General features: G+C 37.4%; 1 protein-coding gene across 1 annotated transcript in view; it reads right to left on the reverse strand.

Annotated features, from left to right (window-relative positions):
* Positions 1-13,894, reverse strand: part of RNF17 (ring finger protein 17) — a 55,630-nt gene extending 41,736 nt beyond the window's left edge. Inside the window, exons 1-7 of the mRNA XM_064505041.1 lie at positions 13,664-13,894; positions 11,203-11,283; positions 9,504-9,604; positions 8,458-8,629; positions 6,604-6,680; positions 4,784-4,858; positions 2,862-3,136 (exon numbers count right to left, since the gene is read on the reverse strand). Coding sequence (XP_064361111.1) covers positions 2,862-3,136; positions 4,784-4,858; positions 6,604-6,680; positions 8,458-8,629; positions 9,504-9,604; positions 11,203-11,283; positions 13,664-13,882 — 1,000 coding nt within the window. The 5' untranslated portion in view covers positions 13,883-13,894. The remainder of the gene's footprint in view (positions 1-2,861; positions 3,137-4,783; positions 4,859-6,603; positions 6,681-8,457; positions 8,630-9,503; positions 9,605-11,202; positions 11,284-13,663) is intronic.
* Between the last annotated feature and the right edge of the window lie 2,396 nt (positions 13,895-16,290).

Raw genomic sequence — 16,290 nt, forward strand, 5'->3', positions numbered from 1 at the left:
AGGCTCATACAACTTGAGAACATCTAAGTTCCCCAAATTATTCTTGAACTCATTCTTTCCCTATTCTGAGCTCATCTGTGGTGCTCAATGGCACTGCTGAAAAGCAAGATAATCAGATACCACAAACATTTCTTGTATTATGGTACGATGATAAAGCTCAGGTATGTGTCCTCAAGGCGGAGAGGTATAAACCAATACCCTGATTCAAAAGGGAGAATTCTGGTTATCCGTATTACTGTTTTAGCTTATAGGTGCAGGATGTTAGTTTTATTAAGAACAACACTTTGAAGTGAACACTACAGAAGTATTTTCCTTAGTGATACAAAACATATCTCTGAGATAAGAGCGAAAAGAAAATCTGCTGGTGCACAGTGTCCTGAGAAGACTCCCGAGAAGGAAAAGGAGCCACAGAAATGAAACTTGGAATAGGCATTGTATCAACACCAATGCAGGGAGCCTTTATCACTGTTTTGGCATGATAAAGCTGATGAAGGGAATGGACAGTCAACATGCAGATCTGCTACTGTACTGTTAAGAAGAGCTGTCCGAGTGCACAGATAACAAAGCTTATGTTTGTATTTCTGGAACTTTCAAGGAATATGGTAAGTTGAACAGATCATTGCTGTTCTGCTATGGAGGAGTACGCCTTTGTGTATTTCAAAAGAGGATGGCTGAGAAAGGTAAGCCTCAAAAAAAATGATGAGGAAGGTATTTTCTCCTTGAATTTCTCTTTCCAGGTATAAGTTCAAAGAATGTCACCTTGGTCACCAGCATCTTTTTCTGAATACGAACCTTTTATGCTCAGTGAACTTATACCTGGCAGAGTCTTATGCTCTAGAATTCAAGACTGACCCAACAGATTTATCTTGCATGTAAAACATGCCTTTTTGCTGTTTTCTCTAGCCTAGAATGTGAAGGACCTGCATTCAGCACATATTTGGTGAAGCCATGCTCCTCCATCTAGTAGGGTCCCTGTAATTAAAGGCCTAGTTCCTTTCCTCAGGAGGTAAATGTCTTGGCCTGCCAAGTTTGCGCAACTCCAGTAGGCTAATGTCAGAGACCTAAGGTTTACACTTTTTATGACAACAAACATACATACTGCCCTGTTCCTCCCAGCTACTGATGAGAACTTGACAACGGCAAGTTCTAAGCAAAGTAGTCTGAAAGAAGACATGCTGTCATGCCTCAACAGAAACAGAAATCAAGGCTTATTCAGCCAGGCAAGTGATGTAGCATAGTCTAAACACGAAGCAAAGAGACAAACTGGAACCTGAACCACTTATAAGACTGATCAGTAAAGAAAATCAGGATTCAAAAGTGGTTATAATGTCAAAGCTATGGTCTACCAGCAAAACTTTGTCATTCATCAATGGCAAATGAAAGGAACTGGGTTTTCCCTATTAAGTCCTTGATGCAGGCCAAAAGGAAAAACAGGTTCTGCGCTGCAGAGGCATTGCCAGGGCAAACTCTCCAAACTTGAGCATGTGATACACATACATACATACATACATATATACACACACACACACACTATATATATATACACACACACACACACTATATATATATACACACACACACACACACACTATATATATATACACACACACACACACACACTATATATATATACACACACACACACACACACTATATATATATACACACACACACACACACACACACACACACACACACACACTCAGAATGTAAAAGCACTTGGAGAAACATGGCTTGTCAACATTAAATTTTATGAATAACAAATGGTAATAGTTCAATGGCAACAATTATTTGTATAGTCTTGGTAAAAAAGCTGAAATAGAGTCAGCAGAGAGAGTGAGTTGTAAACAAGATGGCTGCAGGCAGCACGAACACAAGAACACCTTAAGATGTTAAGGTCAGTTGCACACCAATGGAAGATTACGACACATGCCTCCATAACATTCAAAAGTTGTTAAAAAAGGTAAGTATGGTATTGGTGGGGAAACTTGGTAACTTCCTAAAAGGCAATCTGAAAATACAAAGAGATTCTTAGACTTGGGCTAAACAGAGCCTTAAACACCTCCAAAGATGGAGGTTCCAAAACATCTCTCTGCAAATTGTGCCAGCATTAGATCACTCTCAGGATAAAGTGTTTTTCCTAGTATCTAACTGTAATTTTCCATGTTCCAACTTGTGTCTGTTGCCTCTTGTCCTACCAGTGTACCTCCTAGAAAGGTCTGGCTCCAGCTTCTCTGTATACACCAAACAGGTAGCTGTGGACAGCCATGAAGCTCCCCTTGAAGCATCCTCCTCTTAAGGAGGAAGAAGCCCAGTTCCCTCATCCTCTTCTCACACCTCATGTGCTCCAGCCCCTACCCAGCTTGGCTGACTCTGCTTAAACTTGCTGCAGTAGGCCAGTGACTTTCACTACTGCAAGGTCCAAAACTGGACACAACACTCCAGTGCAGTCTCACAGAGCCTAAGATCACTTCCTTGGACCTGCTAGCTACACTATACTAAGAAGTCCAGACAAGAACTGACGAGCTGAAGAACTTACTGTTGTTGCTAGTTAAGGTAAGGCAATGCCAGAAACTCCACGAAGGATTGTAACAACTAAGATAGTCAAAGAGACTTTTATTCAGGAAGACACAGAAACTTATGATGAAAGCCACTTGAGAAAAGTTTTAAGAAAGTTCTCACCCAGCTAAGCTAAAGGAAGGAAAAAAAGAAGCCACAAAAGTTCAAAGCAAGGGAAAGTGAAATGCAGGAGCCATAAAAGGGCCTGTATGAGTGCTGGGTTTGACTACAAACATGCTATGGATAAATGACATTATGATTGACAACTGAATATTGAAAGCATCAGGTGTTAAGCAACTTACCTTCCTCGTCATCTTCAATTATTTCTTCTATTATGACGTCAGGGCTGGACAGAGTCTTGGGCAGAACAGGAATATTCGGATGATGTATCATAGTAAGTAACTCTTGTACTCGTGTATTTTTCACTTCTTCGTGAACATCAAGTTTTGCCAGAGCCTTTATTTTCCTTTCTCTGGTAAGTGCTGGAAAGGTACTGTCTACAGAATAATGAGTATCACAGCCTGGTGGTATTTCTTCTTTGTCATCAGGCCTAAGAGTGTGTTGTCCATTGTCCTCACTATATTTGGGAAAACATCTATTTGGAGACAGGAATTAACAGAACTGGGTTTGTTTCTGGAGAAGCAGGCAAGTCAAAGCTTTTTTTTTTTTCCCTTTCTTTCTCTCTCCTCCTTTTAAAAACAAATCACAATGCTATGAAAACACCTCATAAAAACTTGCTGAAACAGTGGAAGTTATTTTAATAATTTCAATATTTATTGAAACGCTTTCAATAAAATAAAATAAAAAAATTTTCAATAAAGACATAAAATAAAAAATAAATTTCAATTAAAGACTGGTATTTCTCAAAAAATTGTACGATGTTTTTGAATATCAACACAACAAAACAGTAAAATTATTTCCGAATCCTAAAAAGGAGAAAAAACTAGGCCACTCTTGGAACTGATCCTTCTTAATTTAACATTGTTCTCTTTTAACCTTTTTTAATAGGACCACTTTACACTATAGACTATGCATTACAGTACTTTGCACTATACTGTACTTTATATTGAAAGAAAGATTTTTTTTTACAGCATGCTTTCAAGACTGTCAAATCTGGGTTATTGCAAACTGTAATATATGATACCATGGGAGATTCCTGACACCATAAACATACAAGACAGCAGCACAGGTTATTCAGGCCACTGTACATAAAAATGCTTTAAGGAAAATCTGTTTAACACTTTTGCCAATGTAATAATAAATCTCAGATAAAGACAGGGCCACTCATTCTTCGAGAAATTATTCCTCAATCTAAGCAAGAGATTCCACAACGGTCCACAAACTGCTACAAAACAGTATGCAGAATTTAGTTCATCACCTCTCTAGAGGAAATCCTCCTTTCATTCTTGGGCACAGGTCAGTACAAACATGAGCTGCCCCCACTTAAACGACTAAATAGCACCCGTAAGTACAAATGAACTATTTGAAAAGCATTACTAAATGTGAAAGATAGTTTATGTTAAAAACAAAAGGCATGTTAGATGCTGTTGTACTGACAGTTACTCTGTACTGTAATCTGCAGGACTGCCAAATATTATTACAGTATTTGACAAACCTTTTCTCAGATTACCATTGATAACAATAGGCCTCCATTACATTTTAACAGCAATTCCATTCCATTTTATTTTCTCAAGTTTTTGTCAAATACTGCAGGAAAAGGGGTCTAATTAAAAGTCAGGTTTTTTTCTGGTTCAGGTTAGTCTTAAATCAATTATCTTGACATTTGCCATAATCAGCATTTAGATTGTAAAGCAAAAATACTATAAATTTCAGTATTTGCTGTAGATTTTCCAGATGTATTTACACCTACATGAAGCAATTTTTGTATACTGAAATTATAAACATCTCTATTACATAATTAAATGCCAAAGCTGGAATAACATCCATCATTAAAAAACAAGTTTTCAGTACATAACTTAAATGATACAGTGAAAATAGTTGTGTGAAACACATGTAAAACTGAAATATCACCACCGAAACACTAACTGGTTTAACTGGAATGCCAACCAAAATGCCAACATCTAAAGTTTTGCTGTGGTTTGTTGTCATACTCTTAGAAGCACACATGGACTTTGTTTTTTTTCCGCTCCATTTAATCTCTAATTGAACCATTATAAGACTAGGTAAATTACTGTACTTATCCTCTTTATTAAAAGATGCTTACTTAGCTGTTTTTCCCCATTCAATCTTCCCCATATTTTTTAACAAGGATGTAATCTCATCAGTATTCACGAAAAAACTAGAAAAAAAGATAAGAAACATTATAAAAGTCACCACGATGATCTAGATCACTCGGACACTTTGAGATACACTCATTTTTAGGACAAAATTCCCATAGTACATGAAGAGGCAAAAAAAAGAGGTTAATTACCCATTCCATTCCTTCACTTGTGGACAAAAAGAGCACTGAAAACTGGCATGTTAACAGCCTATTAACAACAGATTTGATTGTTCATTTATCTTCACATTTATATTTAAAAACTCTCTTAGCTTCCTTGCTTCCTTCCTCCCTCACACACACACACACAGTACTCCAGTATTTATATATGGAGTTCTCACCAATAATCATTCTATCAATTTTTCTTCAGAGAGGAAAAAAAAAAAACTCTCCAAAAATCCTGATGGAATTCCAAAACCTATATATTCTTTTCTTCTTCTGTTTAACATTACACTAATAAACAGCTCTATTTCCTTTCCCAAATAAAATCTAGTAACATCTTTCAAGTACTTTTACAATAATGAGGCTAGCAGAACTGCAAACATAACTTTACTCAATCGAATTGTTAGCTTTGATAACTGTCTAGTCATCATTAACAATTTGTGAAAACTAAAGCATACGCACTATTGAAGAGCCCATCCTCTCTGAAGCATTTTTTCTTTTTCCTCTATTCAGGAATGCACCTATCCTTTCCTCTTTGATATTTTATACTTACGGAATCAGTCTGAAGTTTTTTGCACCTTACCAGTTGTAATTTTGTCACCTACAATGTTATTCTGGAGCAGCACCAGCATGCAAGGCCTTTAGACTCATCCTTTATCAGGTCTCCTTTATTCCTCTTCTAATAATCTACTTTTCATTTGCAGGTCCTTAAAAGGTCTTGCCGTGCAAATACAATTGACTCTGTATTATGTTTTTTGCTTTCCTCTAGGCTGGAAGAGTTTGCCACTGTGCATTTAAAGCCTCCTTAAAATGGTCCTTAAATGAAATGGGTTCCCCAACATGTTGCAATAACCTAACACACTACACATCATGCTCTTTCAACAGACATTTAGGCAAGTAACAACCATCACTAGCACCAGCTCTTGCTCTTGCCCATGAACTAAAATATCAGCAACAAACCCTTAACCTGACAGCATCCTTATTCTTTCCCTTCTTTATCGTTTCTCAGTGCACCCCATATACACTAGCACTGCAGTCCTCTGACAAGCCCTGCTGCCAAACTGCACAGTCAGCTAAACCACAGCTGTGACGCATTTCATTCCTGATCTTTTCTATTCAGGTATAGAAATTGTATGTTTGCAACTTCTAAGGAGGGCAATGTGGTAAGCAGAGTTTCCAGGAATTTCTTCTTGGATATCTGTGCTATAAGAAGCATTTAACTTATTAAGTCTTTGCTGAAGATGAGAAAGGGATTCTTTTTTTCTAAGACTTAAGCTGTTACTTCTTCAGTAAGCGAAGAAGAGAAAGACATTAGAAGCCTGCCAAACATTTTCCAAATGCAGGTGTATTTCTTTTCACATAGCAGCAAACTGTATGTACACCATAACATCTTTTCTCCTTGATGTCTCAGATGAAAGATACTGAGCATTTTTAACAGTATGTTTATATACACATGAACTAGGTGAACTAGAAAAAATTTTTGATACACTGCAAGTGAAGCAGCTTGATTTGTGCTGTTTAACTTCTAAATGGACAGCTTTTGTCAGTGAGATAATCAGTGCATTCATTTACATTCCCATCTACCTCCAGTTCCAGTCATTTACCTCAGAGATGTTTTCTCCTTCAAACTATTCACTCTTGAGAGCTCATCCTCAACTGTCAACTTTAGGTTACGAATAATCTGAAATTAAAAAGTGCAGTCTTAGCTTCTGTTATACAAAAAGCAGATTATGCACACATCTATTAACTACAACATGATACAATCAGAATATGACATTTTGAATTCTACAGAACAAAAATTTACTCATTTATAACTAATCATAATTAAGGTCACAGTAAGTCCATTCCTTCTCAACACGTCTTCTTACACCACTTAAGACCTAACACTTGCCTTTTTTTCTAACTATAGCTAGAAGGAACTGTTCAGCCTGGAGAAGACTGAGGGGGGATCTTATCAGTGCATATAAATATTTGAAGGGAGGGTGTAAAGAGGATGGGGCCAGACGCTTCTCAGTGGTGCCTGCAATAGGACGCGAGACAACAGGCACAAACTGAAACACAGGAAGTTCCGTCTAAGCATAGGGGAATACTTCTTTACTGTTGAGGGTAATGGAGCACTGAAACAGGCTGCTGAGAGAGATTATGGAGTCTCCTTCTTTGGAGATATTCAAAAGCCATCCAGACAGGGTCCTGGGCAACCTGCTCTACGTGACCATGCTTGAGTAGGGGGGTTGGACTAGATTATCTCCAGAGGTCCCCCTTCCAACCTCAACCATTCTACAATTCTGTGGATTAGAAAGAGGAACAGGATTTTGCTTTTGTGTAACAGCCACTGAGAGGACAACTTCTACACAAGAAGGTAGGCTCAACGTGAAGTAGCCTACAGGTGCACAGGGTAGGTGGGTGTCAGCAGCTAAAGCTCACACTGGGTAACAGAGCAAGTTCCAGGAAAAAAAAGAGGAATCGGACTTCCATCCATGACCAGATGACAGAGACTAGGTTTCTTCACATGGAAAGTGACAACTGGATGCAGGGAACATGATAGTTTAAAATTGAGTTGCACAGAAGAATGGCGAGGGACCAGTTACTCATTTTATTTCACAACACAACTACAAAGGCTCCTAATGAAATAATCAGGTAGCAGATTTAGAAAGAATAAAGGGAGCTATTCTCTATATACTCCTCTTATTTTTAATACTAACCTGTGCAACTTGCTGCCTCTGTGTATGTATATGTGTACACACACCTACACACACACACAGAGCACCACCAGCAGTATAAAGGAGTCCAAGGACATGTTACACCCGTTTATGACAGAGCGACTCCACTGCTACTCAATGTAATGGCCCTGATGTAACCTCAAATTATAAAATCCCTAACCTGCAATTTCCTATACTCCCAACTGCTCACGTTCTCAGCTTTGTCCTCCAAGCATCTTTCCCTGCCTGCTGTCAGAGACAGGAGACTTCATCAGATGGACCTTTGGCTTGACACAGTGCAGCAGGTATAGTATGTTTCTATGAGCACCAGATACAATGGAGAGGAAGAGTGGTAGCAAAGGCCTGGGACCAGGAGGCTCAGGAGAGCCTGACTATTAAATTTGGAGCAGTTCGGTGAGGTTAGAGAACTGTGGAATGGGAAAGACTTGAGAGACTTCTGAAGTCCTGAAGTCACTGCCCTTTCACTGGCCGCTGTTCCACTGTGTCACTGTTGCCCTGCCCTCCCTTTCCATTTGTGGTTTCAGATAGCAAGCTCTTTAGAGGCAAGGACCATATTTTTGTTACCAATCAGTCATCACGCCCTACTTCGTGACCAAACACAAATTCAGACTGGGAGAGAGGAGTATAAAATACTTAACTGCAAACGTCTCATAAAGAAGGATGGACCACCGTAACTTCCCACAAATATTTGAATGTAGTAGTTACAAAAGTTATTTCACAGTGCAAGAATTTAACTACCTGAGTGACATCACAGTAGGTTCTTACAGAAGGTGTAATTTTTAACTCCTTTGCAATCCTAACAGCACCAATCAAGCAATTTTTCTTCTCTTCAATGTACTGTTTAGCCTTTGCAACTTCTGCACTGTAGTTGTCAATATTCATCAATAACTCTGCATACAATTTCCTTTTCCTGTATTAAAAACAACATTACTTTTCAGAATGTAATAAACACTCAGCAGTGCAGATTCAAACTTCAACTGTTAAACACAATTGCCGCAGTTCTACCACAACATGAAGTGGATGCATCTCAAACTGCAGTACAGTTTTCCTGATACAGTGATCTATGTGGAAACATGGAAGTCTGAAATAAAAATCAGGTAAACCAAACAATTTAGCAGTTCACACTGAAGAGCCATATCCTTTAGAGAAACTTTTTTCATTAAATGTTTTAAAAAAGCCGCTCTTCCAGTCAAGCCTCCAGATATTTCCATACACGTTCAACCGTAGACTAAAAGGCTGAATTCTGTAATTTAGTATTAAGGTATCAGAGCCCCCTTTTACAGGCTCTTCTGGGATACTATGCTTTGCCATACATAAATATATACATAGATCTGAAGATACAAATATTCTTGAAAATGAAGAACTAGAAAGGTCCTTGGGCTTTTATAAGCCCCCAAATTTTCAGAAAGTTGGTTTTGTAAGTTATGCTTATTCTCACACTGATTATCTGTTAATGGTACTATCAATGGTACCATCAATGGTACCTTTGGAATCAAGCTATTTCGGGGAACAAATAGTCTTATTCATATTCAAGGTTTTTTAAACAACAGAGGCTACATATGCCAGTTTCTTCCAGTTATACAATGCCACTCCAAGAACTAATGTACCATTATGAATGGGCAAAAAAGCTGTACAAAGATTATAACAGGTATTATGAAATACTGTTATAAGGAAAACTGAAATTTTATTCAGAATTATTTATTTTTAGTTGAATAGGAAATAATTTATTGGTAAGAATAACTCGCTCTCCTCTCCACCCCCAACCTGACAAACCAGAACATTACCTTGACTGAAGAGAAGCAGTAAGTTCATCAAACATTCTATCTGCAATTTCTGCCACCTTGTCTCCTTCCCGTTTCACTTTCAATTCCAAGTATTTCAGCATCTATTACATTCAATATTGAATGAATATCCATTTACTCATTGTTCTCACACTAATATTTCTGGTTTTATTCAGAACAGAACAAATGAATCAATGAACTGAGAGAGTGACAAACAATCCAGCAGAAGACATGACAGTAAACCACGCTGTGCTTGGTCTTGACTAAAAACAAACAAAAAAACCCCCCAAACAGAAAGACCCACAATGCCAGGTTTTAACCTTCAGTTTTCAGTACTGTAACTGTCAGCAGAACTACGATTCTTTGAACTATCAGGCCTCACCACAGACTGAATTACAGTAATAGAGGATAACTATAAAGATACAATAGGGGAAAAAATTATAGCTCACCCATCATTTTCTTTTCTCTAAGCTCAAATCAGCTCACACTGTCTGCATCATGTCAACCAAAGTCTTTAGGTCTAACAGGCAAGAGGTATCTTCCTGTCTTGGACTCACGGCCTCGCTTTCCTTACTTGACATTCTAATATAGCAGTGCGCACAGGTAATTATCAAGCTATGATTCCTACTATTTTTTAAACTCATTGTAAGCACTAAGGAAACAAAAGGTTTTTCCTCTTGTTAAGCATCAGTTCTCTGTTGTTATAGTTACATTTGATAGAGAGATTGGTTTTTTAAAAGAAAAAAAAAAAAGAAAAGAAGAAAAAAAGCTCTCAGTAATACAACACTGCACTGGCAATACTAGGCCTTTACTGAAAAGCTGTTGGAAGACCACAGTTGCGTGCATTAGCTATAAAAATTGCCAAAATGCAAGGTTTTTACAAGATGACAGATCAGCCACTGCAGCAAGACAAATTGGAAAGGGAAGGGAAAACAGTGTTCAGGAGCACTTCATGCAAGACTTAATAGAATGATTTTGTTTTAGATTTTTGGACCATAAAACATTTCTGTGCCTGGATAACTTAAAATACACATAAAATTTCAATAAATGGCAAAGATACAAGCTTCTCCTTAGCACACAATATAAATAAGAATTAAAGTTGAAATAAATAATCAATAAGGAAGCTGATAGGATACCTAGTAAAACCTTTTTGTTAAGAGCATTATCCAGTTATTTTAGGATTTTTCCTGTATTATTTTCTGCATACAAGAATGCCTGACTTTACATCATCTGTGTTTTGGGTTTTTTTTTTTTTTTTTTTTTTTTTTTTTTGTTTAAGAGAAATATTACCCCCCTTGCCCACAGATAACTTCTTTCCCATCTTTAGATCCAGAAGGAGGCACAAGAAAGCTAAGAGTTAGCTTGGTTGTTAGAATAAAAAAGAATGCTGCACTTCACCCTGATGCATGGAAACACAACCTAGTACTTCAAGGCTGGCTTATAAACAGTTCTGTTGAAGTTACTGGGTCCGTCCACATATGTAAGTAAAGCACAGGCTCATGTACTTTGTACAGTCTGGAGCTTAATGCTGCACATTCCACAAAAATAATGCAGACAGTTAAAGGACAGAACAGACATCGAAATAAACACTGCAAAGGCAGTAAGAGCATGAACATGGTTTTGTGCGCCTACTCATAAGAAAAAGCTTTAATCAAGGATAAGACTTAATATTTAAAGATGTATTCAATTTATTTTCACTCACCTCATCTGCATCTTTTAAGTGGCTGAGATTACAAATAGCCATCCACAAAGCTTCATCAACATCTTCCATAGTTTTGCTGTCCTGGTGAAAAATTTGCCAAAGAACAAGTAGTTACTTGTATGATTAGAAGACAAGATGGGCTATAATCATTCGCCATTTCTAATTGATAGAAACACCTGAAGTGAGTGACTGATGATCTGTGTAAGGCTCTGAGTAGCTCTACAGCAGGAAACAGGCCCAGAACATTGGCTCACCTGAACTGCACTTTTAGACTGAGAGTATTTTCATTATTGTATCTCTGAAACAAGGATTCTAAATTATTTTTTCTGTTAAATGCATATATTTATTTATGCTAATTAAAAAAATCTGATCAAATGAAAAGATTGCAAGGTCATAAACAGAGCAAATACTGAGCAAAGAAAGCGCTCCAGATTAAAAAATGGAAACAGTGTACCCAAGAAAAAAAAAAGTAAATAAAAGTATTTAGGAACTGCATTTGGGGAACAACAAAAAACCAGCAGTAGCACAAAAATATGTAAGCTCCCAGCTTTATGCTGATGAAGGAAAAGGTAAGAAGATACTTGGGTTTGGAATCAGCATAGAAGTGAATGCACATACAGAAGTGACTTATTCCGTCGCTGGCATTACTAAAACCGGTGTTAGAGTGCTGGTATTCTGCTAAAAACAAATAAAAAAAAGAAGGTGACCAGCTGGGGATGTCCCAAAAGTCAGAGGGCAACATGCGGAGGTTAGGGCTGGTGCTTCTTAAGCCTGTCAACTGCCAGGCAATCAGTTTAGCTTGCTGAAAGGCAACTTAACTAACACCCAAAATTCTTCAAGTACTTAAGGGTTCTTCATAGTCTAGCAGAACAATGACACAGGGGAGAAGTTATAGCTTGACTTCAAAAACATGGAGCAGTTCTGCCTCTGACCAAACACTGGTATAGGTGAAAGGAGGTAGCAGACTCTTCAACTACTGCTGCTTTTGCACCATGATTAGGTGGTTTTCTGGGAGAGATGAATTAGTCACAAGCATCATTTTAGAGATCATAGAGTTTAATAGAGGTTTGTTGTCAACTTCATCTCTAAGACAATTTTCTCATTAATGTATCTGAACATCTCAGACAAATTATGTCTCCTCCTCAGGAGTGCAAAAAACCAAAGAAACTCCTCCTGGTTTTATGACTTGGATGCTAACTGTATTAGGAATATCTCCCTATGTCAACCATTCCCACTCTATTTTGAGCAGAAGTAAAGAGACATAATAGGTTAAAAAAAAAAAAAAAAAAAAAGAGCCTGGGAATAACATAGCTTTCTCCCTACTTCATGGTTCTATGCTCAGCAGCATAGTAATAAATACCCTTCTAAAATTCAAAGCACATGGATATATATTCACTCAATGAGAAAAGAAATGATACTGCCAAAAATCTAGTGGTCACTCGTTAAAGAATAAAAAAAAAAAACAAAACTGAAAAAGCTGAATGAAACAAGAGGAAGTATCAGCTTATCAAGTTTAGAAATTATATAATCTCAATAAATGTGGCTTTTCAAAGGATGAGCCCAGAAGAGGAAAAAAAATACGCATCACAACAGCTTTCTCCAGAAAATAAAAAATTTTCTCTCAACAGAACGGGTGACTATCATCAAAAGATTACTTAAGACTGCAAGCTCAATATACTTAAAAAATGACCTCAGGCTATTTTGTTTAAAACTTTGTCAATGGTAATACATTATAGTTTAAGATAACATGTTATACGGCCTTATTTCAAGTAGATTCTTTCAAGAATGTTCAGAAAAGACAACCATTTTTAAACTTTAATGGGTACCATAACAAAACTGCATTAGAAACTAACAGACATTTACAAATTATGCATCTTTCAAGGTAACTGTATAAAAAAAATCTTCAAGCAAGAAAACAGGACTCGTAAGGAATCATTCAGTCCAGTTTTGTCATTTTAAGACACCACTACTTGTCAACAAACTGGTTCACCTGGCCTAGAACTTCAAGTTCATTCAGAAAGATCAGGTTAGAAAATTCTTAACAGAACTTTTTGAGACATACCCACTGGTCCAATAGCCTAATATAAGCACACTGTTGCCCTGAGACATTGCCTAACTACGTTAAGGACACGTTTTGCATAAGACTTAGAATTCTTTGTCTTGAATTAAAAAAACAAAACAAAACCCTAATATTGTGAATCCTCAGGTGTCTTTTTAAAAACCTAAATTCAAAATACATAGTTTCATAGCCACCTGAGCCCTCCTCAGCTATGATATGGTTTGGTCTGTCTTCATTTTGTCAGTTATTCTATTAACACTATAGTTGCTTGGACATCAATTCCACTTTAAGATGCACATCATAGTAAAGCTTCAGCATTCTGTCTCTGTGTCTTAACAAATGGAGTATTAACTATGCATATACAGAAATAACAAACGAGAATATAATTCAACGTTAACCCACCGTGTCTACTGGTGGAGCTAGAACTGGTTTATACTTCAGCCCACCATCTGAAGAAATCAGACGCTGAACATTTTTCTCTTTGGTATCGTTACTGAAGGGCCTGCAAAATGAAACTGTAAGATAAAACCCTACACACTTGAAATTAAGTAGCAAGCTTCCAAAAACTGCTTTACACACAATTTGAGTATTCCCGAGATCTGTCCTTAAACACACAAACATGTCTACTTTTAAAACTTCCAAAACTTAGACTTTAAGGATAAAATACTAAAGATGCTTCATTTTTCAAAAGGTCTCCTCCTTTCTACCAGCATCATCTTAAAATTCACCTTTAGCCACCAGCTTTTTACCTGGCAATTCTGGCAAGGCAGAGCAAAACTTGGGGAGGTAGCAGTGATTTTTACCCTTGTTGAGAGCAAAATGCACTAATATTAATGCTTTGTGATTATTTTCTTATTTGCTTTCCAAGCAGTTTCTTTTAGACACCCCATCATGTATTGACAAGGCTGTTAATTTTAGAGTACATGACAGATTATGTTACAACAATGTTGTAAAACCAAATTATTGGACTGTCAGTTTGTAACATTTTGTACATTAGGAAGGCTCTTAAATTCTCTATTATCATCCTCCTTGCTCTTCTACAAAGCACACAGACCTAAAACAGCTGTCAAGACTTTCACAGCAACAGCCTGCATGAATCAATAATTATAGGAAGGAGGCACTGTGTTGTTCTTCCCATGTTCAAGTCTGTTTTTTCTGACGGACTGTGAGAGGACTTGGAGAATAACAGCGTAGAAGCTGACAGCCACACAGGAAGACCAAAGTCTGTATTTTGCTTTGGACAAGTTCAGCAATGTGTGACTTCATGCACCTATCTCAGGTGAGATATTCTCTATACTTCCCTTACACAGTTAGGACAGATCAGTAAGAATTACTTGGGCCTATTCCCCTTTATATCGACATGAATCTTCATGGCAAGGGCAGTGACATGGACAGACAAAAGACACCCGCTTTAGGACTATCCTTCATCAAATTCACATAGGCTAGACAAATAAGTGACAGTGAGCAGTAAGATAATTTAGATATGACCTTACCAGAAAAAGTGACATGGACAGACAAAAGACACCTGCTTTAGGACTATCCTTCATCAAATTCACATAGGCTAGACAAATAAGTGACAGTAAGCAGTAAGGTAATTTAGATATGACCTTACCAGAAAACTCTGCTGGCATGAAATCCTTATAATCATGACTGGTTATCTAAGTGGAAGGTGGGGTGGGGGGGAAGCAGGGGCAGTGCTTCAATGATATAGCCCTAACTCCCATTGCCTGGTATTTCACCAATTCTCTATCCTGCCTCTGCCTCTCCCTCTGATCAGATCAGGGAGTTTCCACAAACAGGGTTTAAAACCTTCAGTTCCAAATATTTTCAAGCCAAACCATATCTACTTCTTTTTGCCTTCCAAAGAAATCTTGTTTTCAAGTGTTAGAAAACCAGGACACCTTGAGTACTTGTCTGATGTCCTCAAGCAAGCTGTGTCCTGGCTACACTGGAGAGCCATACTGAGAACGTAAAGCTCAAAGTAAAGCTCAAATCACATGAAAAAAACTGATTAAGCATCAGCATAAGTCAGAACAGCTGGAAATGTTTGGTCAGGTCCCTCCAACTTTGACATCAAAACACACTGAAACACATTGAAAATAGCTGGGTTAATAAAGGTTTACCTTGTCAGCCTTGGTGAGTTTCTACTGCGCAGTCCAAGTTTAAAATCAACTTTGGTCTAAATCCAGAGGAAAAAAGTAAAGCAAGTTCTAGTCCCAGGAAAAAAAAAAAAAGTCTTCATACAAGCCTGTTTTCACCTTCAATCCCTCCCCATTTTTCAATGAGGCCGAGCTTCAAAGCAATTGTTGCTGATTTGAGCAACCAGATGTCTAAGAAAACAGTTTTCGGGTCAAATTCTGCACCCATTAGAACATCCTTCTAATAAATGGAAAGTGTTCTAGTAAAAGGAACATTGATTTCCTATGTTTGCTCTTAGTGTTTTCCACACTATAACGTAAAACTGATGTATGCTTCTACCATTATTATATTAATGAACTGCATTATAACTTTATTTCTATGGAGTTTAGTGACATGGCTTATTTCTCTTGAAAATTTCACTTTTCCGTATTTTACAATAAAAGCCAAACCGGAACTTCACAATGGAAATAACAGAGTGGTCTCACCATATCTTTTGCAGACATTTAAATATAGTAACAAAAAAAATGCAGTTAACATTTGTCCAAAAGAATTGTTTCCTTTAACAAATGGCATCAGCAAGCCACAACACAGGAAGGATTCACAAGCAGTCAATTTTTCTTTTTAAATGCCAAAACAGAGAGAACTACAGTCATAGGGTATGCACAACTGTGCAACAAGAAAATTATCGTTTTTAATTTTTTTATTAGGAAGCTGAAAGGGGAGAAATCTTTTTTAAATGTACATGTGATTTTTTGCCTGTGTATGTGTAGAGGAGAGGGTGGAATGGAGTTGACAACAACAGGCACTAAAGAGAGCAGTAAAAATGAAATTTCTAAAACCAGACACTGGACATCAGATGGGCACTACATAATCATGTTGCACTGCCAGAA

The sequence above is a fragment of the Dromaius novaehollandiae genome, chromosome 1, assembly GCF_036370855.1.
Source record: "Dromaius novaehollandiae isolate bDroNov1 chromosome 1, bDroNov1.hap1, whole genome shotgun sequence".
In the NCBI taxonomy this organism is placed as follows: Eukaryota; Metazoa; Chordata; class Aves; order Casuariiformes; family Dromaiidae; genus Dromaius; species Dromaius novaehollandiae.